The sequence below is a fragment of the Tenrec ecaudatus genome, chromosome X (assembly GCF_050624435.1).
Source record: "Tenrec ecaudatus isolate mTenEca1 chromosome X, mTenEca1.hap1, whole genome shotgun sequence".
Lineage (NCBI taxonomy): Eukaryota > Metazoa > Chordata > Mammalia > Afrosoricida > Tenrecidae > Tenrec > Tenrec ecaudatus.
The window spans coordinates 21,515,409-21,542,439 of NC_134548.1; the positions used below are offsets into that span (position 1 = coordinate 21,515,409).

A 27,031-nucleotide genomic window follows, 5' to 3' on the forward strand; every position below is an offset into this window, starting at 1 on the left:
TTTTATTACTTTTAGGAAGTTCAGCCCTCCAAGGGAATCATTTTAAAAATGGAGAAAATTGCTTTAGTAACAGTTGATGTTGTGTGACAAATTGTTGTATTACATTACTCAAACCACAATTTACAAAGTTTTCACTTAAAATCTTACTGAGTTTCTGCTAGTATATATAAATTTTTATATTTCCAAATAAATAAATACAGATGGACATATTGCCATCATTCAAAATTCAAAACTCAAACTCATTGCCATCACAGGAGAAAGACAAGGCTTTTAACTTCCCCAAAGATTTAGTCTCAGAACCCGCAGGGGTACTTCTGTCATTGTAGAATATTAACGATGATGATCGATGATAATTTATTCCTCTCCTTTTAAAATAAGCTGTCATGTCCAAACTAAAAGAATGTAAACATACTAAAACACAAATGGACGTGTGCTTACGTTACCTACCTTATTCTCCTTTACTATTGTGTTAGTACAGGTAGAATAGAAAAACAAATTCATAGACACTCATGTATAGGAATGAGCTTTATATAAAGAGTACATTAGGAAAACATCCCAGCCCAGTCCAGATCAAGTCCATAAGTCTAATATTAGCCCATATGTCCAATACTAGGCCATAATACTGAATGCAGGAAGATCACAGGCCATTAAGTGGAAAGTCTTGTGGATCCAGTGGCGGTAGAAGCATCTTTGCGCTGGCAGGGGTCTCCATGTGGCTCCTTCAGCTCCAGGGTTCTAGCGTAGCTCCATGTGTCTTCTCAGTATTAATGTCTCACTGGGAGTGAGCGTGTGTCCCGCCTCCAGCGAGTTAGTTATCTCCTTAGGGCCTACAAATGAGGTGGTCAAGCTGCGATCTGTTTGACAGGCCAAACTGCACCCTTCCATTCTTAAGTCTCACATTGAAAACAGATTCTGTAACTACCACAACCATAATGAAATTGTTGGATTGAGTTTAAGGTTAGTGATTTTTGTCTGTTTTATGTAGTCATTTCTGAGTTCCTGTTTCTCTCCTGCACACCATGTTCATGCCTCTTCCCTTCAAAGTAATTATCATGGTGAAAATGTTCATTTACTTTTGGCTTTGTAATCAAGCTAATTGAATGCTGTGGTATAAATGAGTCTCTCTTGTTTCTACCTCCTAGTAAAAAAGATCCTGCTTTTAGGCTCTCTTGTAACCTGAAACCCGTATTGATTCAGAAGTTTAGGGTTGACAAAGGTCTGTGGTAAGTATAACGTTTCATCAGAGAGGGAGAATGCGGAGATGCCTTTATTAACAGTCAACTGTAATGCTTTTCCTGATAGGATGAGAAATGGTAGTCTCTCTTAATGTCTAGGACTTTTATTGAGACTTCTTAGGTCAAAGAAGAATATGAGTTGATGTCAAAATATTCGCTTCTCTTTAAAAATGTCAGTAAGTCATTGGATCTAAGCGCCTTAATGAATGCCTTTTAGAGTGCTTAGTGTCCATCAAAGAGTTCTTTGCTTGAAGGTCTTGTTTTAAATGATGGCAAAGAAACAGCCCTCCTCCATTTACACAGCCAGAACTCGATGGGACTGCCTTGTTTTTCTGGGTCTTGCAAGTTTGCTGCCTTTGACAGGGTGCCGCCTTCTTAGGACTTTTCTATCAGTCTCTACAAAGAATCCTACCTCATAAACACTTAGGGAGCTTTCTTTCTCTTCTGCCTCACACGGCTTCCAGCTTTCGCAGGTTTGACTGTAGTGTCAGAGTAGTATATGGACACAAATGCCCCTTGTCAGGTGACTGCTTTATCTAGTTTTTGCCATCTAGATGTAACGATTGTTCTGGAGAACAGGATGTGTGTGCTTTATCTTACCCACTTATATATCTCCTCCAATGGGAGTCCTGGGTGGCACAAACGGTTAAGCACTCAAGTGCTAGCTGAAAGGTTGGTGGTGCAAATTCACCCAGAAACTCCTTGAAAGATGATCCTGGTAGTAACAGTTCTCTGCACACGTAGGGTCACCATCATTAGGTGGAATCAATTCATTGGCAACTCAGAGCAACATCTTCTTCAAACACTGTGGCTTTTAGATATGAAGGGTTTGTGGAGTAAATCTATGAATGTGGTAGCAGAAATTCTTTGGTCACCATGTCTAATCCAATGCATTAAGGTTGCATTTCTTCTTTGCCATTTACTGTTGGTGTTTACTTGATTTCAGTCAGGCCAGATACAGTAGTATTGTTTGTTGGCACTTAAAATGGTTTCTGGTTCTCTGAGACATGGAATGTTTGAGTCATCCACTTGTCAATCAAGTTGGTTCTTGGCTCTTCCCTAATCTGAGACAACTGCCAGGCTTTTTGTAATCTCTTTGCAGCCATCTTCGGTCTCCTGGAGTTTCCCTTTGCAAATCGATAGTCATGAGGCCATTTTGCCAAACATCAGTATGTGCACTAGAGGAAGTTGGAGATCTAGTGATGAATCAGGCACTGATTTAGAAAAATTGCAGCATAGAAAGTATCCTATGGGTGCCTCTGGCAATTAAATTCACATCAATGGGCTATCACCCTTCATCCCTTGCTGGCATCTCCATATCTTTTAATTAGTAAAGTACAAGATGAGGAGGAGTAAGATGTTTCTTTTTGATCTCAGAGTCAATTTAAGTATTGAAACAAACTTGTTAGAGGGTAGTAACATTGAATTATAATTCACATCCTATACGATCCACCCACTTCGAGTGTGCAATTCAGTGATTATACAGCTGTCACCACAGTTTTCAAACATTTTTCACCATCCCAAAATGAAATCTCCTACCCTTTAGCTACCAGTCCACTCAATCTCCACTGTACTGTACTGTACTGTACATCTTTAGCTCTAGATGTGCCTATTCTGGACATTTCACATGAATGTAATAGAATATGTGATCTTTTGTGCCTGGCTTCTTTCCTTTAGCATAATATTTTCGAGGTTCATGCATATTTTAGCATGCATCAGTACTCTGTAGGCTTTAATTACCGAATTATAGTCCATTATATGCATGTACCACATTTTTTAAACAGGTATACTCATCATTTGACACCTATTTGGGTTTCTCAACCTCTTGGCTATTATGAATAATACCGCTGTGAACAATTAGGTACAGTTTTTGTATGAGTATTTGTTTTAGTTTTTCCTGGGTTTATACCTAGGCATGGGATTTTGTTATATGGTAAATCTGTGCTTAACCGTTTGGCAACTGGTAGACTATTTTCCAGAGCAGCTGTACCATTACCTTTTTTTCCCCACCCCACCCCCACCACCATTACCATTTTATAGTCCCACAAGCATTGGAATGAAAGTTGTTCTCTTTTCCACATCCTTGCCAGCACTTGGTATTATCAGCAGTCTTTTTTATTTGAGCTATCTTAGTGAGTTTGAAGGGGTAACATTCTCACTGTGATTTTGATTTGAATTTCTTCGATGGCTTATGATGTTGAATTTCTTTTCATATCCTTATTGGCTATTTATGTATCTTTAGAGAAATGTCTATTTGTACTTTGTCCTTATTTTAAATTGGGTTTTTAATTTTTAAAATTATTGATTTAAAAGAGTTATTTAGCCTAGATACTTGTCCATTATTGTAAGATCTGATTTTAATGTCAATGAGCTCCAGTTTGTCCATATTTTCCTTTGCTCCTTATGCTATTGGTATTATATTTAAGATCTAGTGCCTAATCGGAGGTTATAAAAATTTACATTTGTCTCCCAAAAGTTTATAGTTTTAGTTCTTCAATTTAGATTTTTTTAATCAATTTTTAATGTCTTTTTCATATGGCGTAAGGTAGGGGTCTTAACTTTTCTTGCATATTGATACTTAGTTGTCCCAGCTTCTAAAAAGGCTGTTCTCTTTGACTGAATAGTCTTGACATCGTTGTCAAAAATTAAGTGACCATAAATGGATGTGTTTATATTTGAACTCCCTATTTAGTTCCATTGATCTGTGTGTGTACATATCTACCCCCTTAATGCCAATACCACGTTGTCTTGGTTACTATTGCTCTGTAGCTACTTTTGAAATTGGCAAGTGTGAGTCTTCCCACTCTGTTCAAGATTGTTTTGGCTATTTAAAGTTCTTTGAGTTTCTAGAGGATGAGCTTAACAATTTCTACAAAGAAGCCAGCTAGTATTTGGTCGAATGTGTAGATCCATTTGGGGAGGACTGCAATCTTAACAAATATTAAGTCTTCAAATCCATGAACAGGGCCCATTTATTTAGATCTTGAATTTCTTTGAACTATGTTTCTGTAGTTTCAGAGTATGTGTTTGCACTTTGAAATCAGCTTTTGAAGCCCTGTGGAAATGGGAAATACTGAGGTTGTATCTACTTTAGGCACGACTCTTTCTAAGCTGTAAAATATTTTTTAAATTTGACAGTCCCCTCAGAGTACTTGCTTTGTCTCTCTGGCTTAATTATAACTAGTAATTTTTTTTACTAGGTAAGCATTTATTATCTGTCTACTGGGTGCACATCCTTGATTCAGATGGCTGCTTCATTTCTGTGTTGAATATGGCCACATGCTATATTGGAGGGCGGCAAGGAGTAGATTGTATTTCAGTGATGGTGGGGGAGATGAAAGAATATCTACAGTCAATTTTAGAGTGTTTCTTCATGCTCCTTTGCTCTCTGCTGGTTTTTAACTTTGAGGCTCTTTCCTCCTCTCCTGTTCTCTTCTGTTTTCACTTGGTTTTTCTCTTGCCCTTTTTAGACCTGTTTGCATAGAATGACCGATTTGCTGCAGGGTCACAAGAAGAGTCTGTTCCTATTTTCCCACAGGACTGTAAACAGTAGCTAGCCCTAGCTTCTTTTTTGTCCTTGATGATTTTTCTGTTCTAGTTCCCATGGAAACAGCCTTGCAAGAAGAGAGGATGATGTAGCCTGTCAGAAGTCCATAAATTTGTCATTCTGCTTTCAGGTACCAGTGGTGGCTTGACTTCGTGTTCCCAGGAAGCTGTGATGCGTAGTGGTTAACAGCAAAGGCTCTGGGGCCAGGATGCCCATGTACCCTTGAGCAAATTATTCAACTTCTCTGTTTCAGTTATTCTCTGCCTTATGGGGCTCGTTGGAAGATTTAAGTGACTTAAAACATGTGCTGCTCATAGAATAGTATCTTGTCAGTGTTGGCTACTAAGTACACATTAGCGTTCTTTCCCATGACTTGTCTTCCCCAGTGAATATCAACTCCTTCCCACTGCAGAACTCAATAGGACTGCATTGTTGCCTACTATGCACAGGCTTCTTGGATAATATGGATATATCATAGTTGTGATGATTCCTGATTTCACTTTTTCTTCCAGTTTCCTATCATTTCATAGTCCAGGCAAAAATGCTGATATTTTGGTAAAAGGTTTATTGAAATAAATAAGGGATGATGATATGATTTCTTATGGAAAACAAGGGTGTTTGGGTAGCATGTTTATAGTTCACATTAAAGGAAACAGCTGTAATCTGGCTCTCAGACTTTCTCCTACCAGTGACGAAACACCTGGCCAGATGGTCTCTATTCTAATGTCAATATATAGGAAGCTTCATTTTTATTGCAAATTATAGCTAAATATCTTTCCGGTTATCTTAAGTAGTTATAAAATAGATGAAGAAATTATAGCAAATCATTTAAGTCTAGAACTTAAAATTTATTTTTCTCTACATTTTTTCAAAAAAAATCATTTTATTGGGGGCTTGTACAACTCATCACAATCCAGACAGCCATTGTGTCAAGCACATTTGTACATTTGTTGCCCTCATCATTCTCAAAACATTTGTTTTCTACTTGAGCCCTTGGTATCAGCTCCTCATTTTTCCCCTCCTTCCCTACTCCCCCTTCCTTCATGAACCCTTGTTAATTTATAAATTAGTATTATTTTGTCACTGTCCGACGTCTCCCTTTACCCATTTTTCTGTTGTCTGCCCCCCAGGGAGGAGGTTTTATGTAGATCCTAGTAATCTGTTCCCCCTTTCTATCCCACCTTCCCTCCAACCTCACGGTATTACCACTCTCACCACTGGTCATGAAGGAATCATCTGTCATGGATTCCCTGTGTTTCCAGTTCCTATGTGTACCAGTGTACATCCCCTGGTCTAGCCGGATTTGTAAGGTAAAATTGGGATAATGATAGTGTGGGGGAGGAAGCATTTAAGAACTAGAGGAAAGTTTTATGCTTCATCGTTGCAATACTACACCCTGACTGGCTCATCTCCTCCCCATTTCCCTTCTGTAAGGGGATGTCCAGTTGCCTACAGATGAGTTTTGGGTCCCCAATCTGCACTCCCTCTCATTCACAATGATGTGATTTTTTGTTCTTTGATGCCTGATACATGATCCCTTTGACACCTCGGGATCACACAGACTGGTGTGCTTCGTCCATGTGGGCTTTGTTGCTTCTGAGCTAGATGGTCGCTTGTTTGTCTTAAAGCTTTTAAAACCCCAAGACGCTATATCTTTTGATAGCCGGGCACCATCAGCTTTCTTCACCACATTTGCTTATGCACCCATTTTTGTCTTCAGCGATCATGTCAGGAAGGTGAGCATCGCAGAATGGTGGATTGTTAGATCAAAATGCTCTTATGTTAAGGGAGTACTTGAGTCCTTGTGTCAAGGCCCAATGTCCATCTGCCACCTTAATTTTTAACATACAGATATGAGTACATAGTTCTATTCCCCTCGTTATATATGTGTTTACACATGTACATGCCTGCATTTAGGCTTCTATAAATGTCTGTTGCCTCCTGGTTCTTACTTGTATTTCCTTTTACTCCTTTTGTCCCACCACCATGTTTGGCCTTCATTCAGGTTTAGTAATTCTTCACTGCTACATTGCCCTTAATTAAGCCCCACTAGGCATCCTGCAACCTTCTTTCCATTGATTTTAGTTCATGTGTTCCTGTGTCCCTGGGTTGGTTTCCCCCACCTTTCATTTCTCCTACCTCCCCTTTTCCCATATTCCACCCCCCCAGAACCATTGGTCCAGTTGTTTTCAACTCCATATTATTTATCCCGCCTATCTTATCTAGATAGACATGCAGATACTTTAATAAGTGCAAAAACCAGGCAAAGCCAAATAAAATAAAGGAAGTCAAAACCAGTAAAACAATAAGAACAACAAAATAACAATAGCAAAAAGAAAGCCACTGACAAAATAGAAAAGCCTATAAATAGTTCAAAGTCTGTTTGTTGACCTTTACGAGTGTTTTCCAGTCGAATCTGGTGATGTTCTTATACAACCATTATTGCTATATTTTTTCCCCATTACCATACTCTTAGCTCCTTTTCCCCACTCTTACCACTCCTGGTAAGCACCAACAAACTTTGGATTCTATATACAGTATATACGTGAGTATAAGCCAGCCTGAATATCAGACGAGGCACCTAATTTTACCACAAAAACTGCCTTAAAAATGTGTTGAAAAAAAACTTGGCTTATACATGAGTATATACAGTATTTGTTTATTTCAGAGATAAATGAAATCATACAGTAGTCCTTTGTCGGCAGAATGTTTTCAGGGTTCCTCCATGTTGCAGCATGTTTGAAGACTTAATTTTTCTGTATGACTGAGTAATAATCCATTGTGTGTGTGTATCATGTTTCTGTTTGTGTAACCATTCATTTATTGATGGGCATTGAGGTAGTTTCTCCCATTTGGCTGTTGTACATAGTGCTGTAGTGGATCTTGGTGAACTGGCTTCTCTTTGAATTCCTGCTTTCATTTAGTTTGGTTATGGACCTACCATTGGGATTGCTGGGTTCCACACTTGTCTTTTTAAGGAACACAGCTGCCAAACCATGTCTACTGTGACTGTACATACTCTACCCCCACCAGCAATGGAAAAGGGTTCCAGTTCTCCACCTCCTCACCAATACCTAGTTTATATTTTTATGATCATTGCCAGTGTAGCAGAGGTGAGGTGATGTCTCATTGTGATCTTGGTTTGCATTTCCCTAATTAGTAATGAGAAAGATAGCGTTGAGGATGGCCAAGGTAAAAAATAACAGAAACAAAAAGAACACTTTGGGAGTTTATTGTAGTAGTCCAGGTAAGCGAGAGCTGATTGAAATCAGATCCTATCAGTAGTTTGGCAGAAACTGATTCACGACATATTTGGGAAGTAGAATGGGTTCAAGTTCAGATTAAAGATAACACTCCGTTTCTGCCAGCTGGGCAGGTGGCAAAACCATTACCAGAGGTGGAGCAAATTTGAGCATGGAGACAATAATATTTCTTTCTACAAGGTTTCTACATGGTAGTGCAGTAGACTAGTACAACTATAATATAAATGGTACCCCCTATAAAGGTTGGCATGGTGACCCTGGCCGTCTAGGTATTCAACCAGTTGATCTAGGGGATCCTTTTTAACTAATCATGACTTTGGTCATAGTAAACAAACCAGCAAATTCAGTCATTGACTTGAGCCAATTCTGTCCCATAGCCACCCACTACGTAGAGTAGAACTTCTACCGTGGGTTCCCCAGGTTATAAATCTTTACTGGAACAGACAAGACTGCCTTCTCTTTCTCCTGGGAGCAGGTTGTGGTTTCGAACTGCTACCTTTAGTGAGCGAATGACAAATGAAGTCCAAACCCTATATTTCATGCACAATTTCTGAGGATCAATTTAATCTAATGTTTTATTTATCGATTCATTAGCACAGAAGAGGAGATGGTAAACCATTCTATAGGCTAGTTAGTGGATGTGTATGTATCTTACCTTTATTTTTATGTTTTGCTTTTAAATCGCTTGATGAAAGCTCATCATAAAAAATCAGAATTTAAAAAATACATATTCCTATGGGAATATTTCTGAAATGGGAGTGTTTTCTAGACTAAGGACATTGTACCAAACATCTCTTAAAGCTTGTTCTGATAAAATGTAAAACGATATTTTTCTGTTTCTCAGTCCAAAATATTGTTTCTGTATTGTAGGCACTGTGAAATTTATTTAGGTTAGGCTTAAAAGGAATAAAGCACTTAAATAATGTTTTAGGTATTACCCCAAATCAAAACTTAACACCCATTACTGTTGTGTCGATTCTGACTCATAGCAACGCTGTAGGACAGAGTAGAACTCTCCCTGGTTTCCCAAACTGCCAATCTGTATGGGAGCAGAGTGCCACGGCTTTCTTCTGCAGAGTGACTGGTGGGCTGAGAATCACCAACCTTTCAGTTAGCTAAGTGCTTAATCACTGCACCACCAGGGCTCTTGGTACTACCCTACCACCACCACAACACGCACAAAAGATAAAAGCTTGATTCAAAGGTCTATATATTGAAAACATAAGCAATCCAAGCTGTAGAATGTCCTTGTGACTAGTTCTTACTGTTTACCTGCTTTAGCCAACATGATCAGCTTGCCCATGATTATTTTGTGAGATACTGGGGAGTAGACAGGAGAGAGAGAAAAAAAGAGTGAGAGGGAATGTATCTTGCCTTGGAGAACTTTTGTGAAGGATGGTGGTAAACAAATGGAATGTTTGCAGCTTGGAGATGACTTTCTAATTAGATGCTAGTCCTGCTGCTCATGGATCTGGGCAAGTTAACTCACCCTGCTGATGTAGTGGGCTACATGTTGAACTGCTAACCTCAGGGTCAGCAGTTTGAACCCACTAGGGTGCTCTGAGAGAGAAAGATGAGGCTGCTTGCTCCCATAAAGATGTAAAAAGGCCTTAGAAACCCAAAGGGCAGTTCTACTCCATTTTACAAGGTCACTATGAGTCGGAATCGACTATCCGATGGCAGTGAGTTATTTTGTTTAACCTTTGTTTCCTTCTTTGATATCAATTCGAAGATTCACAACCATGACTCTTATTAAACATTTAGAAGAGATTTTTGTGTTCAACCTGTTCCCTGAGATACATCTTCATTTAGGACACAGATTCATGTTTATTCTCCTCCCAAATTAGTGTATTTGAAGATTTATCTGGTCGTTACTGGTTCGGAGAGGGACTTAGTGATGTTACTAGTCATAGTTTATGGACTTACAGCTTACTGAGATTTTTTCTTTAATCTGATTCTGTCCTCGTAGTACATGTTTCGCCCATTAATTGTTTGTGTCCCTGTGATAATTTTAGTTGTTCTTGGAACTGGTACAAGAACTTTTAAATCTTTATTGAAATCTGGCCACCAGAGTTGTAACACTAAGATTCGCATTAATTGATTCATATTAATGACCCTGCTTAATGATTCCAGCACTTAACTGAACCCTTTCTTGACCATGAGAAGCACACTGGCCGATATTTTAAGAACACTGTGGACATGTTATTGAGATCGCTTCTGGGTTGTAATTAAGAGATCATTTCTTTCTCATCTTGTGGTTTTATTGTTTTTTAAAATATTCCTAATGGCATGGTATAGTAATGTTATTCACTAGTAGTGCCATTAGCAGAAACTAGTGGATTTTATCATATATGAATTATATCTCAATAATAAAAAAAATACTCAAAAGGGCCAAGCGACAATCCCCTGGAGACCTCATTATAACTTTTTATACTTAGAGAAGTCCCTGAATTGGTTTCTCTTTTTTCAGTAATTGTTTTCCCTAAGATACCTATCTCCCAATGTCATAGGGGCATTAAAAGGGGGAGGAGGTGATGGTTGTGGAATTGTGTCAAAAGCTTAATGTTTTCTTATACATAGTTAAAGCACTAATCCTTTGCCTTACTACTTTTCCCCCAGCCTCATAGGCAACTACTTCTCTTTTAGCCATTTTTAATAGTACTTATTTCCATAATACAAAAACATGTGCTTTCTGGATTTGTGTTTCTTTTTTGCTTCCTGCTATAATAGATGGTGACTTTGCTTACTTTTACTGTAGTTTTCCTCTTTAGGTTAGTTGGTAGCCATTTTGGGCTTTTTCGCCTTTTACATTTTAATAATATTTTAACACCTTTTTATCGTTAAAATTGTAATTCTTAAAAATTCTGATAAAATGTGTATAACAAAACGCTTGGGCATTTCTCAATTTTTACATGTACAGTTCAGTGACATTGAGAACATTCTTCATGAGCACTTTGCTTTTCCACATCCCTCCAGCGCCTTTAACAGAAACGCAGTGCTCCCTGAGCAACTCTTCTCCCTCATCTCCTCCCACCTGCCTTTGGTGCCACTAATAAATTTTAGTCTCTATATTTGCCTGTTTCGTGTAAGTGGAATCATACAATATTTGTCCTTTGTGACTGATTTATTTCAATCAGCTTCATCCATGTTGTAGCATCCATTAGAGCTTCACTTCCCTTTATGGCTGAGTGATACTCCATTGTATATACACCACGTTTGTTGACCCGTTTATCTGTTAATAGATGACACTTTCATTTTTTGTTCCATCAAGTATGGATGATAATTATCTTTTGACCTCTACTTTTTAAGATGAAGATACTAGCACTATTCCTTTCCCCTTAATCTGTTCTGCCTACCTATCTTACAGTCTGTGTTAGTTTTATATCAACAAAGCTAATGATAGTTATATTTTGTTTTATAAGTCTTCCGATAAGGTTGAAAATCCAACTTTTTGCATATATTACCCCTTGGGACATAACATGTCCTACTAATTATGTTAAACTTTATGTTAGCTCAAAAATAATTTTATTTCATGCAAAATGCCTGCCACTACTGATAACATAACTTTTAACAAAACTTCAAAGCAGAGACAGTTTGGGCAAAAATCAATTATTAGATCTGTCCTTTGTATTTTGCATGGTGTGGGTCATGGGGTACATTCTGGGCTAGATAGTAAAGTAGCTGGCTGGTGGCAGTGTGGTGTGGTGTTTGGGGGGAAGACAGAGGAGAGGGAAACCAGTTAGTTGGCAATTGGTATGCTCCTGGAGGAGGTTTGTCTTGACAAAATTGCAATGAGGTGTATTAGACACTTCGTAAGGTGAGAATAGCAAAAAGCCATGATACTGCCTATTTCGTAAGGCTGTTTTCTGTGAGGAGTAAATGGCTCCTCTATCGTAAGGGTGTAGCATCAGGCTTGGCAATCTTGTCAACCATCACTACCATCATGGGTCAGTTCTCCACTGATGATCTCTTGTATACATAACAGAGCCAGCTCTGCTTTGCTATTCTTAAAAAATAATGGTTAATGATCCTATAACAAACAATTGGCTTGAACTAGGGGGTGTGGGTGTGTGGGGGGGGTGTCTCTCTCTTAGATCCCTAGGAAATTTTTCCAGAAACGATTTCATTTTCTGTAATCTTAATGAGCCATATTTTAAGATGCTGCAATGTTTCTTAGCAATGCAAATAACCATCCCTGAATATTCCCTCTTCTTGGGGCTATGCAGAAACTGCCTGGAAGCAGCACAGTGTACACATAGATCTTGTATTTCTTGGGTTTTTCGATGACTAATGAGATGATTGATAAATCAGATATTTTACTTTCAGCGTTGAAGTGTAAAATGCTGGGTGACGTGTTAAAGATTATGATATGAAGCTTGGGGAAACAGTGTCCAATGTGCTGCCAATTTAGCTTTTCCAAAAAAAAACCAGGAAAGACATTTACTAACAATGGTGGTTGTCTCTAGGTGGGAGTTATTGGTCATTTTTTTAACACCTTCAACATTTACACAGTAAACATACAGTTCTTTAGCATTTAGAAGATGAGAGTACAGGTGTGAATTGTAAAGCCAGCCACCCCCTCACTGTCTTCCTTGAGCCTCACTGACCATGGCCATGTCACTATGCCATCTCAGAGGCTTGGTTTTTTTATCTGAAAAAAATGAGATTCAAATGAGATAAAAATATATAGAGATGTGAAAGCAATTTCAAAATGCCTTGCAAATGGTAGTTATTAATAGAAGTAGTCTTAATTTCCAGAAATTATGCTCTTCTATTTTGGAGAGGCCTTTTTCTAAAGTGCCAGTTTTTCATTACCACATTAGCAGGAGGCACTTACGCAGAAGCCATACGTTTGATGACGCAATATTTTCCAAGCTTCCTTTGTCAGTTTCAAAATTAAATTTTAATGGTCGTTTTGAGATCAGAGAAATTTTGCCAACGTAACAAGACAACTATCAATTTTGTTTTTTTTCTTAGTGAGTCACTTGTGTGTTTTTCCATATTCAGGATTGTTTCATAGGTTGCATGAGGCAGATCCTCAGGTAAAAAAGTTTTCCTTTGTCAAAGCAGTAGTTTTGCGCATTGTAGGAAGGCCTAGCGATTTGAAATGGAGTTGCTCACACAGTTATGAAAGCCAACAACAAAGTCTTGTACACCAAGTTCCATTTTGTAAACCGGCTCCATATGATTAGTTTTTCTAGGCACCAAGGGTTTTATTTGATGGCTCCTGACAAATTAACATATGCAGAAGCAGTTAGCTTGACCTGGTTCTTTGCAATCAATAAGGGCACTTTCGGTTCTAGTTCCTGTTAGGATTTGTTTTGCCAGAAGCGGCCCATTCAGCAACCATCTCAAACAGTTCACAGGTGGGTTCACTAAAGAAGGGGACACACTTATTCTGGACTCTCTAAGCCCAGTTTGCTGACACCTCCATCCTTCTAATGCTACCATAGTTTCAAATTATAGAACCATCTTTAAGAAAATAACCTTGGCCCAGTCATTTGGGGTATCATAAAAATATTAACTCTGAAAAGGAGTAAGTACACAGCAGAAGAGAAGTCAGAACATAATACCTTTTCCCACCTCAAAAAAAAAAAAAGCATAGTCAAGCCCACTGCTTTCGAGTTTGAGCAGCAGAAACTCGCTTTTTCTCCAGCAGAGTAGCTGATGGTTGTGACCCTGTAACCTTATGGTTAGTAGCTCAATGCTTAGCCCTCTACACATAGTCAGATACTTGAAGTTCTCTATGTTGAGAGTAGCTATGTTCAGAGTTGAGAGGAGCCCTGATGGTACTTTGGGTTAGACATTGGGCTACTAGCAACAAAGTTGGCAGTTAAAACCTACCAGCCCCCCTATAGGAGAAAGAGAAAGCTGCCTGCTCCTCTACAGGCCTAGAAAACTCTCCACTATGGGTCTGTGTGTGCTTCGGAATCGACGCCATGGGCGTGGATTTGCTATGTTTGGTCTCAAGTTCAAGGAAACCCATGAGCTTTATTTGCTTTAATAAATAACCAGGCTAAATCCTGTTTATTTAAACACTATTTGATTTATTGGAGGCCTGGTGGCACTGTGGTTAAGCGCTTAGCTGCTAACCGAAAGCCCAGCAGTTTGAAACCACCAGCAGTTCTGTGGGAGAAAGACATGACAGTCTGCTTCTGTAGAGATTACAGCTTTGCCAGCCCTGTGGGGCTTTTGTTTATCAATCTGACCCCCTGCTCTCTACAGAGAGTTTAACCAGATGGTCTCTTTGAACATTGATATCACTAAGCTGGGCCAGATCTGCTCCTTTCTCAAGCTTCTCCAGCTCTTACCCTAGTCTACCATTCTGACTTCAAAAAGATCATGGGAAAACTAGAAATGAAAAGATAAGGAATGTTTTTTCACAAACTTTTGAGGCCCCCTTGTTTATGTGGTTGGAACCACCAGCCACAAACTCCTGTTCACTGCATGCCCACCTTCCCCCTTCCCTAGACAGTCCTATCCACATTTGCTGCCTCTAATCTCAGATAATTTTCTTTCTATTTAAGGCACATCCCTTCATCTCTGCTCCTAGTTTTCCTCTCCCCCTTCCTCTGCAATCTTGATCCCTAAATTTGTCCATTCCCCCATCTCAGCTTCTCGATATTTATGATATTTTTTTTGCATAGACTGAGAATGCTTGAGTAATTAGTTATCAATAAGACCAAAAAAGTCCGTGGTCCAACATCCCATTCTACTCAGTGCCTCTTTGTTCTCCTTTTAAAAGTAGACTTAATAAGTGAAACTGAAAGTAAACTTCCTGAAGAATTTTCACACCTCCATTGAATTCCAAACCCATTGTAGTCTGATCCCATGCACCTTTCACTAGACCTCTTTTCACTGTGACCTTCAGTGATCTCTGAGTGTCTATAGCCAGCTAGGCGTTCAGCCTTGACTTGAGAGCATGCCGCGCTATTGCGGTGGGCCTTACTAGGAGTCCTGAAACATATAACTCCTTCGCTTCCTTCCTGCCTTCCCATCAACCTCTCCTTCCCACCAACCTCTCCAGTTTTTTCCTCTTTTATGAACTCTTCTTCCTATCCCTCAAATTATGGCATTCTCCAGGACCTTGTCCTCTGTCCGCTCTTCCTCCTACAGCAGATTCTCATGTGATCTCAAGGCTTCCTTGAGACTCAACTGAAGGTTCTCAATCTGTGTGTCAGCCTTCAGCTTTTACACTCGAATATCCAACAGCAGGCATCACATCTCAGTCACTCATTGAACCATTGTTTTATCAACACTCAACGTCTACTGTCACCAGATTCTGTTTTCAAACTCCCAGTAATACAGACTCTGTACTCTGAATAGGAAAGATGGGGGAAAACAGACAGTGAAGATAATGGTGAACCTGACTCAGAGTGCATATTACTCTTGAGGGAAACTACCCATTGGACCTTAAATAAATATAACACACAAAAGAAATCCCTTCTTTTTCTTCCTGTATTTCTGACCCCAACCATTTAGCCACCTAAGTCAGAAAATCCAAAGTTATCCTTGACTAATGTATCATGTTTTGTTTGTAGTCTTGCGTATTTTAGCCCCACACTATCACTTAAGTCCAGCCTTGTTCTCCATGTATACTTACTTCTTTCCTGGTTCATGACATCAGCCTCACCTGGATTATTGCAGGTGCTGTAACAGTGTTCATGGCTTGATCCCTTCTAGTCCATCTTAAGGCCAGCGGGATAGTAGAACTAAAATGCCTACCTTGCAGTTGCCCTGCTGTGCTTATAAGCCACCTAGCACTTAGAGTAGACATTCGCAAACCTCTGATTAGAAGTAAGTACTTCTGTCCATACATACACACATACCTAGAGGCACCCATTCAGATCATCCCACGTTGTAGCATGTCTCAGGACTTCATTTCTCTTTAAGGTTTCATGCTATTCCAGAGTATACATATACCCACCACCTTTTCTTTATCCATTCGTCTGTTAGCTTGCTTCTGCTCTTTGGCTACTGAGAAGAGAGCTCTAATAAAATTGGGTGTGTACATGAGAAAATGGTATTGGGACCACATCTGACCTCTGACTACACAATGTAGAAGGAGAATTCCACTCCATACCAAGGCCAATTGCCACAAGGCAGAGATCAGACATGCCGCCACCTTCCATCTTCCTATTCTAAGATCAACCATTGCTCCCACAGGACTCTACTTCTCTGCCGAGCTCGATAACCCATTGCACTGGTCACAAAGAATGCACAGATATTATGCACAGTTATGGGGGCTTATTAGGGAAGTTAGCAGGCTCTAAGCCAACATCAGAAAACAAGGATAAAGTATACAAACTTTGGTCCATAGTTGCACATTGCTTCTGCCAATAACCTTGTGCCTCTCTAGTCCTCAGCTTCTCAGCTACATGATCCCCTTTATCTTGTTCCATGGGGCTGATCTTTGTCACAGTTTCATAGATTCAGCGCGGCTCCTCTGCTTTGTTTCATGTTCTCCTTGCTTTGGCCTCTGGTCTCCATGTAGCATGGCCTCTGCCACCTCTAGCTTGGGTTTGGACTCTTTTTTTTCCTTGATGGTCCCAAGAATTCTCTCTTCCTGCTTCTGAGGTGCCTCATTTATATAGCCAGGGGAATGGTAAAACTGACCAATTCTTGAGTTAAGAGCCTCGTATACCCAATTTGCATGATCTCACCCAGTCATTTAGTGGGAGTTATAGAGAAATGGATACAAGTGCCATAGTAAGAAATTTTACTTCACCACAATTAAGTATCTGTATTTCTGCTTTTGATTCATTGGGTGTATAGCTAGAAGTGAAATTGCTGGATCATGCGGTTATTCTATTCTTAACTTTTTTGAGGAACCACCAAACTTTTTCACAGGAACTATACCAGGAGCCCTGGTGGCATAGTGGGGTTACATGGAGGCTACTAAATGCAAGGTCAGCAGTTCAAACCCATCAGCTCCTCTGTGGGAGGAAGATGAGGCTTTCCATTCCCGTAATGATATACAGCCCTGGAAATCCACAGGTGGTATTTCGTTGTGGTTTTAAGATTTTCCTTTTACTGTTGCTGAGAATGTACACAGCAAAACATCGCCAATTCAACAGTTAGTACATGTAAAGCTCAGTTACATTGATTACATTTTTGAGTTGTGCAACTATTCTCACCTTACTTTTGAGTTCTTCCTCTTCCATTAACTTAAACTTACTGCCCCCTGAAGTTCCTTATGTATTCTTCTGAATTGCTGTCATCAAGTTGATTCCGTCTGTAGTTCCTAAAAAAGCATAATGCTGAAGGCCGACATTTTTTACTAGGTAAGCCAAACAAACAATTGTTAGGCTTTAAGAAGACATCAAGGGAAGGTTTTTGGTTTGAGATGTTGTCTGGGCAATAGTTTGGGGGGGTTCTTTTAGTCTCCACGGCGCCAAGAAATCTGGATTCCATGAGAATTTGAACTTCTGCTCCATATTTTCTCCCATTTCTTCACACTTCTATAGACTCTTTGATGAAAATGTCTAGTAATGGTAGCTGAGCACCATCCAGTTCTCTTCTCAAGACCTCTCAGGCAGTCTTACTTGGAGGCCAGGAGCCGGACAGTCTACATCCTCTTTCTAGTCCTGCCTCTCCTGTTGCTCCGGGCACACAGAGACCTGTTGTTAGGTCTGGGATCCTTCACGTCCCTGGTTAAATTTAGTCCTGGCTATTTTCTTCTCTTAGATGCTCATGCAAATGGAATGTTTCCCCCTTAATTTTCTTTTCAGATTTCTCACTGTTGCCACACAGAAGCTGTTTACCCTTGTACCTTAGCACTTTGCTCATCTCAATTTCTTTGATTAGCTCTAGAAGTTTTATAGTTTCTTTGGGATTTCCTATATTTTATATATATGATCATATCGTGCATAAATAGATATTTATCTCTTCTATTCTGATCATGTTTTACTGCTTTTTCCAATCTTGCTTTACGGCTCTGCCTATAGCAATTCTAATGCAATGTTGAATAGGCATGGTGAGAATGGGCACCCTTATCTTGTTCCTGATTTCAAGGAGTAAATGTACATTAAATATAATGTTGGCTGTTGGCTCTTTTCTCACCATGTGTGTGTTTTAACAGTATTATTAATTCACATATCATACAATTCACTAGTTTTAATATATTAAAAAGAGTTGATCAATTATCACCACAATCAATTTTAGTCTGTGGTTTTGATTTGCACCTCCCCAAAAGCTATGAGAATCTCTTCATGTGTTTTTGGCCATTTACAAAAGCGAGTTTCTAAAAGCTTGTGAAAAAATGGAATGGGAAGACTGGACTTTTTTGAAGCCCCTAATATATCTTCTTTGGTGAAATGTCTATCCAAATCTTTTGTATGCACTCCCCCACCCCTTTAAATTAGATTGTCTTTTTTAAGTTATAGGAGTTCTTGTACTCCAGATGTTAAATCCTATCTGATATATTGCTTCCCAATTTTTCTCTCACATCTTACTTTGTGATAGTCATTCAATGTACAATAGTTTTAAATTTTATCTGTTTATCCACGGTCTTTTGCTGCTACACTTTCTGCATCATGTCTAGGATCCAGTTACTGAAGAGTAGAATCATTACCCTTAGGTTTTCTTTTAAGAATGTTGTGGTTTTAGGTCTCACATATAGATCTTTGATCCATTTTGAGTTAGTTTTCATGTATGGTGTGAACTTTCATGTATGGGTCCAACTTCATTCTTTTGTATATGGAAATGCCGTTTTCTAAATACTATATTAGACTATTCTTTCTCCGTTGGATGAACTTAATACTCATGTCAAAGATTAATTCACTACAGATGTGCAACTCTGGACTCTCCGTTCTGTTACATTGATATACTGTCATTGTATAGTATCTGCCTACTTTGATTACTATATCTTTATGTTAGGTTTTCAGGTCTGAAAGTGTATGTACTTTACTCTGTTCTTTTTCAAGATTGCTCTCACTATTTGAGCCCCTTTTTTATTCTGTATACTTTTAAAACACATTTTTTTGTAGTTTGAGTGAAACTTTACAAAGCACATTAGTTCCCCCATTCAATAGTTGATACACATTTTGCTGTGTGACATTAGTTGAAATCCCCTCAATGTAATAGTGCTCCTTTACTTCCTCCCTGGAGTTCTCATTCCCATTAGCCCATCGCTCCTGTGTTTTCCTGCTTGCTGACCTTTGTTTTGAGCCAGTTGCTGCCTTTTGGTCTCATATGACTGACTGTTTTGAGGAGTACATTTCTCATGGGTGTTATTGTTCACGTTAGAGGCTTGAAGGGTACCTGAGGGCCTTTATCTCAAGGGTTCCACTAGTCTTTTATCACATTAGTAAATATAGTCTTTTGTGATATTGAATTTTGTTCTCTATCCACCCCCACCCCTCCCCCTAGTTCAGGACTTTCTAATCATGATCCTTATCAGAGATGTCAGTAGTGGTAGCCAGGCACTACCAAATTTTTCTGGTCCTAGGCTAATAAAAGCTGAAGTTCAGTGTGGTTCATTAGTCTTGTGGACTAAATATTTCCTTGAGTCTTTGATTGTCTTCTTCTTTGCTTTGGATGGGAAGAGACCAATAGTTGCATCCTAGATGGTAGCTTACAAGCTTTTAAAACTGTGATCAATACACACCAAAGTGAAATTGAGAAAAAACATTGCCTTAATGGACTATGTTTTGCCCAGTGACTCAGCCTCTCAAGGTGTTTGGTTATGGCTAAGACGTGTAACTTTCCCCTCTGTACTGTGTACCTGGATATGTTTGCAGCACATAATACGGACGTAGAAATATCCTCTGCCACATAATGTTGCAGTGTCCAGAAAAAGACTAAAAAGAAACTGCCCGGGGATTCTTGCCCATTGGAAGGAAGTACAATGATTAAGTGGTGCTTTCATGTTAGCAAATGACAAAATAAATAAGAATGAAGGCATTGGGGTGCTATTTGCAAGCATTTCCCAGCAAATAATTTATTTGGGATCTGGATGGTCTGGGTTTATGAAAGAAGATATGTTGTATAAATTGTCACTGTATTTTTGCTTTATAATGTTGGCTTTTGAAACAGCCACATTCATCTTGATGTTTTATGTAAGAATTTTGATTTAGATAAATGCAATTTTTAGATCTACATGACAGGAATTTGCATGAGTATGTTTTCAAAAACGTCAGAATCTAAGTTCTGTCTCTACTGATGCTTAAAATGGATGTACATTATACAAGCAACAACTATTAATTTAAAACTATTGGAATCAAAACCACCACCACATGGTTACACAACATGGTGATCATCTTTAGACTATTTAGTCACCCTCCAGCCCCGCGCGCCCCGTGCCCTGTCAAAAATCACCACCATTGCTTCTAATGATAGAAACCCCATGAAATAACTCTCTAAACCTGAGAGGTTGATGAACCCTAAATGGAAGTCATATTATTTGGAATTTGAATTCGGTGAGGCTTCCCATAAGTTAGTCACTCTGTACACTTCAGTTTGCTCTATTGTAAAATGTAGAGTACTGTCCCAACTTAATATATGGACGCTGTGTTGTTACTGCGTTTTCGAATGACTATTTACTTGTTTGCTTTTTCTCTATAGACTGTTAATGTCTTGAGTTCATAACTTATTTATATTTTGTCTCCAGAACCTAGACGAGAGGTTAATATATGAGTGTAGCACAATAGAAAGTGTGGCAAAGGCTAATGAAAACTTGGCAATCTAACTAAATTTGTATCTCATCTCTTAAAAAGTTGAATTTATCAATGCTGAGCCCATTTAAGAAACACCACAGAAATGTTTTCTCTGTGGATTGGCTCAAGGGGCCTATCTGGCAGAGGTGAAGGCTAAGCAGAGGGGAGTCGGATCAAAGCCCAGAGGAGAAGGTCCATTTAGGTTGTCTTCAATTCCCTCATCATGCTTTTTCTTTAACCCTTCGTCCCTTTGAGTTGCCTTCCCAGAATCCTCCCATTGGATAAATTTTCTTTTCCCTTAAATGAACATTTTATGCCCTGTTTCATTGAACAAATGATTGAATCATAACTATACAAGGGGACTTCAAAAATGTTTGTGGAAAAGTAGAATGAAAAGAAAAACAAATTTTACCGTGAACTTTCTGAAACATTTTGAAGTCCCCTCATATTATTTTCACTAGAGTTTTTTTTTCTTTTTAAAGCAGAGGTTTTTTGTCTTCGTTACCAATTTCATTTTTAAGTGTTAAGACTTTTAATTTTTTAATTATTGACTTCTTGCCTAGGTCACATCCCAGTTTACATGTGAATCAGGTTAGCAATTCCATTTATAAAAAGGATGTTTGAAAATGGGAACGTTTTATGGGAGCATATGCTAATGTCATTTGTGATGTATTTCCTGTCTTTCCAGTGGACGATGCTGGCAAAATAGAACACGATGGTTCCTCTGGGATGACCATGGACGCAGAATCAGAAATCGATCCTTGTAAAGTGGACGGCACTTGTCCTGAAGTCATCAAAGTCTACATTTTTAAAGCTGACCCTGGGGAGGATGACTTAGGTAAGAGGAACTTTCCTTCCATCTGTTACACCCTGCTCCTGACTCTCTGCTTGATGACTCTTGGGTTAGTTTGAGAACATTTGAAATCTTTTCTAAAGAAAGCTTTTTTTTTTTTTTTTTTGAGAGGAATCTTAATGTAGTAATTAGTGTAAAAGTATGTGGACAGCAATAAAATGAAACAAGAAATGAAGTTTTCACATAAATTCTTAGAGCTGTCCTCTTCCCTGATAGGTGGAACAGTGGACATTGTGGAGAGTGAGCCTGAGAATGATCATGGAGTGGAACTACTTGACCAGAACAACAGTATTCGTGTCCCAAGGGAAAAGATGGTTTATATGACTGTAAATGACTCTCAGCAAGAAGATGAGGATTTAAGTAGGTGACATTTTTGTGGGTGAAAACATTGTTTCTGTACGCTCCATTTACACACACACGCACACACACACCTTTTTTTCCCACCCAGTTTCTGAAGGAAAAGGAAGCGTAGTACTGCAGAGTTTGTTCTGCTGTGTTTCACAGGGAAACATCAGCAGTTCTTTGTGTGCTTTTAGAGTGTTGCTTTACTTTGGTATGACTGTTGTAGTTTGTCTCTCTGAATATGAAATCCAGGATGGGTAACGCTATAAAGACAGAGACTTCATTGATGGTTTCTTGGTGTGAGGGGGGTGGGGGATGACAGGGGAGGCTGGCGGGAAATGGAGAGCTGATAACATGAAAGAAGAAAATGTTCTAAAATTGATCGCAATGATAACTGAACAACTCTCAAGGTGATTGATTTGAGCTATTGAATTGTGTGATATGTGAATTATATGCCAATAAAACTGTTAGAAAATGAAACAAATTATGGTGAGAGTCAAGAAATTATTGATTCATTCAACAAATGTGAATGCATGTGACATTGGAACCCTTATGCCAATTTGTTTATTAACTGGATTCCAATTAAAATCTCTTTCTGGTGAACGGGAAACCATGTCATGAAAGCTCGTATGATTTTCTCTGTAGATGTTGCTGAAATTGCCGACGAGGTTTATATGGAAGTGATTGTTGGAGAGGAAGATGCCGCCGCTGCCGCCGCCGCCGCTGCCGCACACGAACAACAGATAGACGACAATGAAATCAAAACCTTCATGCCAATTGCATGGGCAGCTGCTTATGGTAGGTCTTAGTTTAGAGCAACTCTGAAGCTCAAGTTGGTTGCTCCTTAAACATGAATTCATGGTTTTCACATGATTTCTGTGGGCGTAGGTTTCAACCATCTGAGATCCCAGTCCCCTGTAAAGTTTATTTGATTTCAAGGAGAGTAGAGGCAGATTATGAAGTCTATGTTTAGTGTTTATTTTCACCAGGCATTGCCTTCATGCCCGGTGTATCATGCAGAAGGAAGTACTGCAAGAAGTTCACAGATTTGTTAGCTGAGGCATTTCCTCTTGATCATTTGTAGCCCAGGACTTTACAGTTCCAGGCGACAACAAAGTGTTGGACAGGACAAAGTGCTGACATGTGGTTTTCAGATTTGGAAATGAGGCCTGTCCTTCGATTGGGCTGTATAAAAACCCATAGCCTATAGAAGGGGGAGTTTCTGTCATTCATGAGTATCATGGCTTAATTGTCTTTGTGGTAGTTTTTAAAGAAGCCCTGATTCTTTATCACTGATAATACTGTATCATTTTGTTTTCTAATGCACATTGTTAGGTAATAATACTGATGGAATTGAAAACCGGAATGGCACTGCAAGTGCCCTGTTGCACATAGATGAGTCTGCTGGGCTCGGCAGACTGGCTAAACAAAAACCAAAGAAAAGGAGAAGACCTGATTCCAGGCAATACCAAACAGGTGAGGGCCCACAAGCTCCACAGCGCAGCGTCCTCTGCCCACTCCCGGTCTGCACTCTAGCATGTATCCCCAGAGGCGTTGCGGCGGCACTGTAGTTGTTAGACCTCAGGTAGTTTCGGTATTGCATTTGACACTAATTTTAAGACTTGAGTGATATTCATGAATGATTACCTCTGATCAAAAGGAATTGGAGATGGAGCAAACATGGATGGGAATTTTTTCTTTTTAGAACTTAGGTGGTGATAAGTAGAAATGAAAAGAAATCCCTCAAATACGTTACAGATAGTAACTATAAAAAGAATTTATTTATGGTAGCACAAGGCAGACACCATGTACAGAGAGCATCAAGACAAATATTTCCATTCATATGGCACAGCCCTGTCTCTTACACCGTTAGCATAAAGATTGTTTAAAAGTGAAATGAACAGTTACCCACGCGTTTTGAAGCCTCCTTGTATACTGGGCCACGTGAGAAAGATGAGGCTGTCTGCTCACATAGATTTATAGCTTTGGAAGCCCTCGGGCTAGTTATGCCCTGTCCTACAGGGTCACCAGAAGGCAGAATCAACTTGATGTAAATTCTTTTATTTGTATCTGATAGGACTGTAAATTAACCTGTTAAGGTCTTTGTAATAATCAAAGAAAAATGTTCATAAGCAAGCATTAATTTTTTTATGAATACTTTTCCACAGAGTGCTAAATTAGTAAAGCTTCTGTCATTAGTTGATGGAAGTTACATGTCTACTCCCTGTTGTTGTTTTAAACCAGAGGGAGTGAGATGGGTAGAGAATTACTGAATGAGGTTTCCAGGCCGGGTTCTTGTTAGGACGAAGTGGCTATAGATCTCTTATGTTGAAAACTGCTTAAGGGAATGTTAGGTAGTAGACAGCTTCATTTAGGTACAGAACACAAAGTTGGAATGCTTATGAAAGCAGCAGAGAACCTTGATGTCTCATGTACCTTTCTTTTTCTTTTATTAGCAATAATTATTGGCCCTGATGGACATCCCTTGACTGTGTATCCGTGCATGATTTGTGGGAAGAAGTTTAAGTCAAGAGGCTTCTTGAAAAGGCACATGAAAAACCATCCAGAACACCTGGCCAAGAAGAAATACCGCTGTACTGATTGTGACTACACTACCAACAAGAAGATAAGTTTACACAACCACCTCGAGAGCCACAAGCTGACCAGCAAGGCCGAGAAGGCCATTGAATGCGACGAGTGTGGGAAGCATTTCTCTCACACTGGGGCTTTGTTTACTCACAAAATGGTGCATAAGGAGAAAGGAGCCAACAAAATGCACAAGTGTAAATTCTGTGAATACGAAACGGCTGAGCAAGGGTTATTGAATCGCCACCTTCTGGCAGTCCACAGCAAGAACTTTCCTCATATTTGCGTGGAGTGCGGTAAAGGTTTTCGCCACCCATCGGAGCTCAAAAAGCACATGCGAATCCATACTGGGGAGAAGCCGTACCAGTGCCAGTACTGCGAATACAGGTCTGCAGACTCTTCCAACTTGAAAACGCATGTAAAAACTAAGCATAGTAAAGAGATGCCATTCAAGTGTGACATTTGTCTCCTGACTTTCTCAGATACCAAAGAGGTGCAGCAACATGCTCTTATCCACCAAGAAAGCAAAACACACCAGTGTTTGCACTGCGACCACAAGAGTTCGAACTCAAGTGATTTGAAGCGACACATAATTTCAGTTCACACTAAGGACTACCCACACAAGTGTGACATGTGTGATAAGGGCTTTCACCGACCCTCCGAACTCAAGAAACATGTCGCTGCCCACAAGGGTAAAAAAATGCACCAGTGTAGACATTGTGACTTTAAGATCGCTGACCCATTTGTTCTCAGTCGCCATATTCTCTCAGTCCACACGAAGGATCTCCCATTTAGGTGCAAGAGGTGTAGAAAGGGATTTCGACAACAGAATGAGCTGAAAAAGCATATGAAGACCCACAGTGGCAGGAAGGTGTACCAGTGTGAGTACTGTGAGTATAGCACTACCGATGCCTCGGGCTTCAAGCGACATGTTATTTCCATTCATACAAAAGACTACCCTCACCGCTGTGAGTACTGCAAGAAGGGGTTCCGGAGACCTTCAGAAAAGAACCAGCACATAATGCGACATCATAAAGAAGTTGACCTGCCCTAACGTCCTCTCTACAGACTTGAGTAGAGAGATTGGCCTTGAAGCGGAAATTCATTTTAAAGCAAATTAGTCTCGCCCACATATAATACTGTATATTGATTTATGCTGTGTACAAACAAATAGAATTATGGCTTATAGTTGCTTTTTTTTTTTTTTAACCATTTGTTCAATAATGTGTTTAGAATTCCACCCAGTTTGTTTAATACTTGGGGCAAAGCGGCAACAAGTCAGCTGCTTTTAATAAAGTAATCCCTGATTTTTTGCGGAATTTTTTTATCTTAGAAGTTTTATATTTATTTAAAAATTTACCTTGCTTACCTTTATGGTACTCAGAATTCTAAGACCATTTAACTTAAAGTTAAGATAACTTTAGATTGATAACTCTGCAAGTATTTCATGTTGATTTTTTTTTTAACCTCCCTTTGCCCCATCCTGCCCCGCGCCCATATTTCTCACAATAAAATCAGAGACAGCTACTAATATAAATGAGATTTTACAGTCAGGTCTAATGATCATAACATGGAAGTCATTTACTTGTCTTGCTTAATACTCTTTTCAGACCCCGTGACACTTGACAGATACTCCAGTTGAGCTTCTGTGTCTTTAGAATTACTGAGTAAAAGAACTGGTCAGGTTCGTGTTTCCTTTTCATTTGATGTAGCAGACAAAGTAATGACTCTCTTTGGCATACTCCCACCTCCTGTCAACCCAGCAAATGTTTAGAAACCCTTTATTGATAGCTTTTGCTCGACCCTGTTGTATTTTTATTATTCTGTCTGTGCTGCTTTGTCTTGGAATGATTGTGTGCTACCAATGAGACTTCTTGAAGACCGAATTTTGGAATCTCTTGGAAGTAATTCGTGGCTCATAGAATCTTTTGCAAGTTTATATATGTAAATGTACCCTGAATTATATATAAGTACACATATATATAACATGTATCTGTGTGTATTGCTTATTTTATGTATTTATACACACAACCCCAAGTAGTAGTTATTTTAAAATCTATAATGAAAAGTATTAAATTTACAATAACGTGAAAGATCCAGGGATGCATGAGAGGGCATTCTGTGAATGATGCTCTTCAGAGAGACTACTCAGGTGAAGAATTAGAAGGAAAATAAGGACACTAGTATTTTTAAAGAGTAAAGGTATTTTCCTTTAATTATCTTGGTAAATTGACAAATAGAAGTTGATTCTAGATAGAATGTTTCATACAATTTCAGCTTCATGCCTTTATATATATATATGTGTGTGTGTGTGTGTATATATATATATACTTTTTTTTTTTTCCTGAAAAGCTGATGAGTAGCCAGACACAACTCCTGGGTTTTTTTTTCCCCCAAAAGCCAGGGAGGGAACTGTGTGTCTCACTGAGAGAGGGGTCTGCGGGGCAGCATTGGCTCCAGGTGACAGAGTGGGTGCTAAGGATGACTCACCCTTGGCAAGGTCAGCCTGCCTTGCTAGTTTTTCTTAAAACAGTCACAGTGAACAGACT

General features: G+C 39.2%; 1 protein-coding gene across 4 annotated transcripts in view; it reads left to right on the forward strand.

Moving 5' to 3' along the window:
- Positions 1-26,824, forward strand: part of ZFX (zinc finger protein X-linked) — a 55,654-nt gene extending 28,830 nt beyond the window's left edge. For 3 of the 4 annotated variants that reach the window (XM_075539651.1, XM_075539648.1, XM_075539650.1), the window contains exons 4-8: positions 21,390-21,539; positions 21,771-21,914; positions 22,542-22,694; positions 23,232-23,372; positions 24,353-26,824. In XM_075539651.1, coding sequence (XP_075395766.1) covers positions 21,390-21,539; positions 21,771-21,914; positions 22,542-22,694; positions 23,232-23,372; positions 24,353-25,536 — 1,772 coding nt within the window. In that variant the 3' untranslated portion in view covers positions 25,537-26,824. The remainder of the gene's footprint in view (positions 1-21,389; positions 21,540-21,770; positions 21,915-22,541; positions 22,695-23,231; positions 23,373-24,352) is intronic. The other variant, XM_075539652.1, reaches the window with a different exon arrangement.
- Positions 26,825-27,031: the final 207 nt, after the last annotated feature.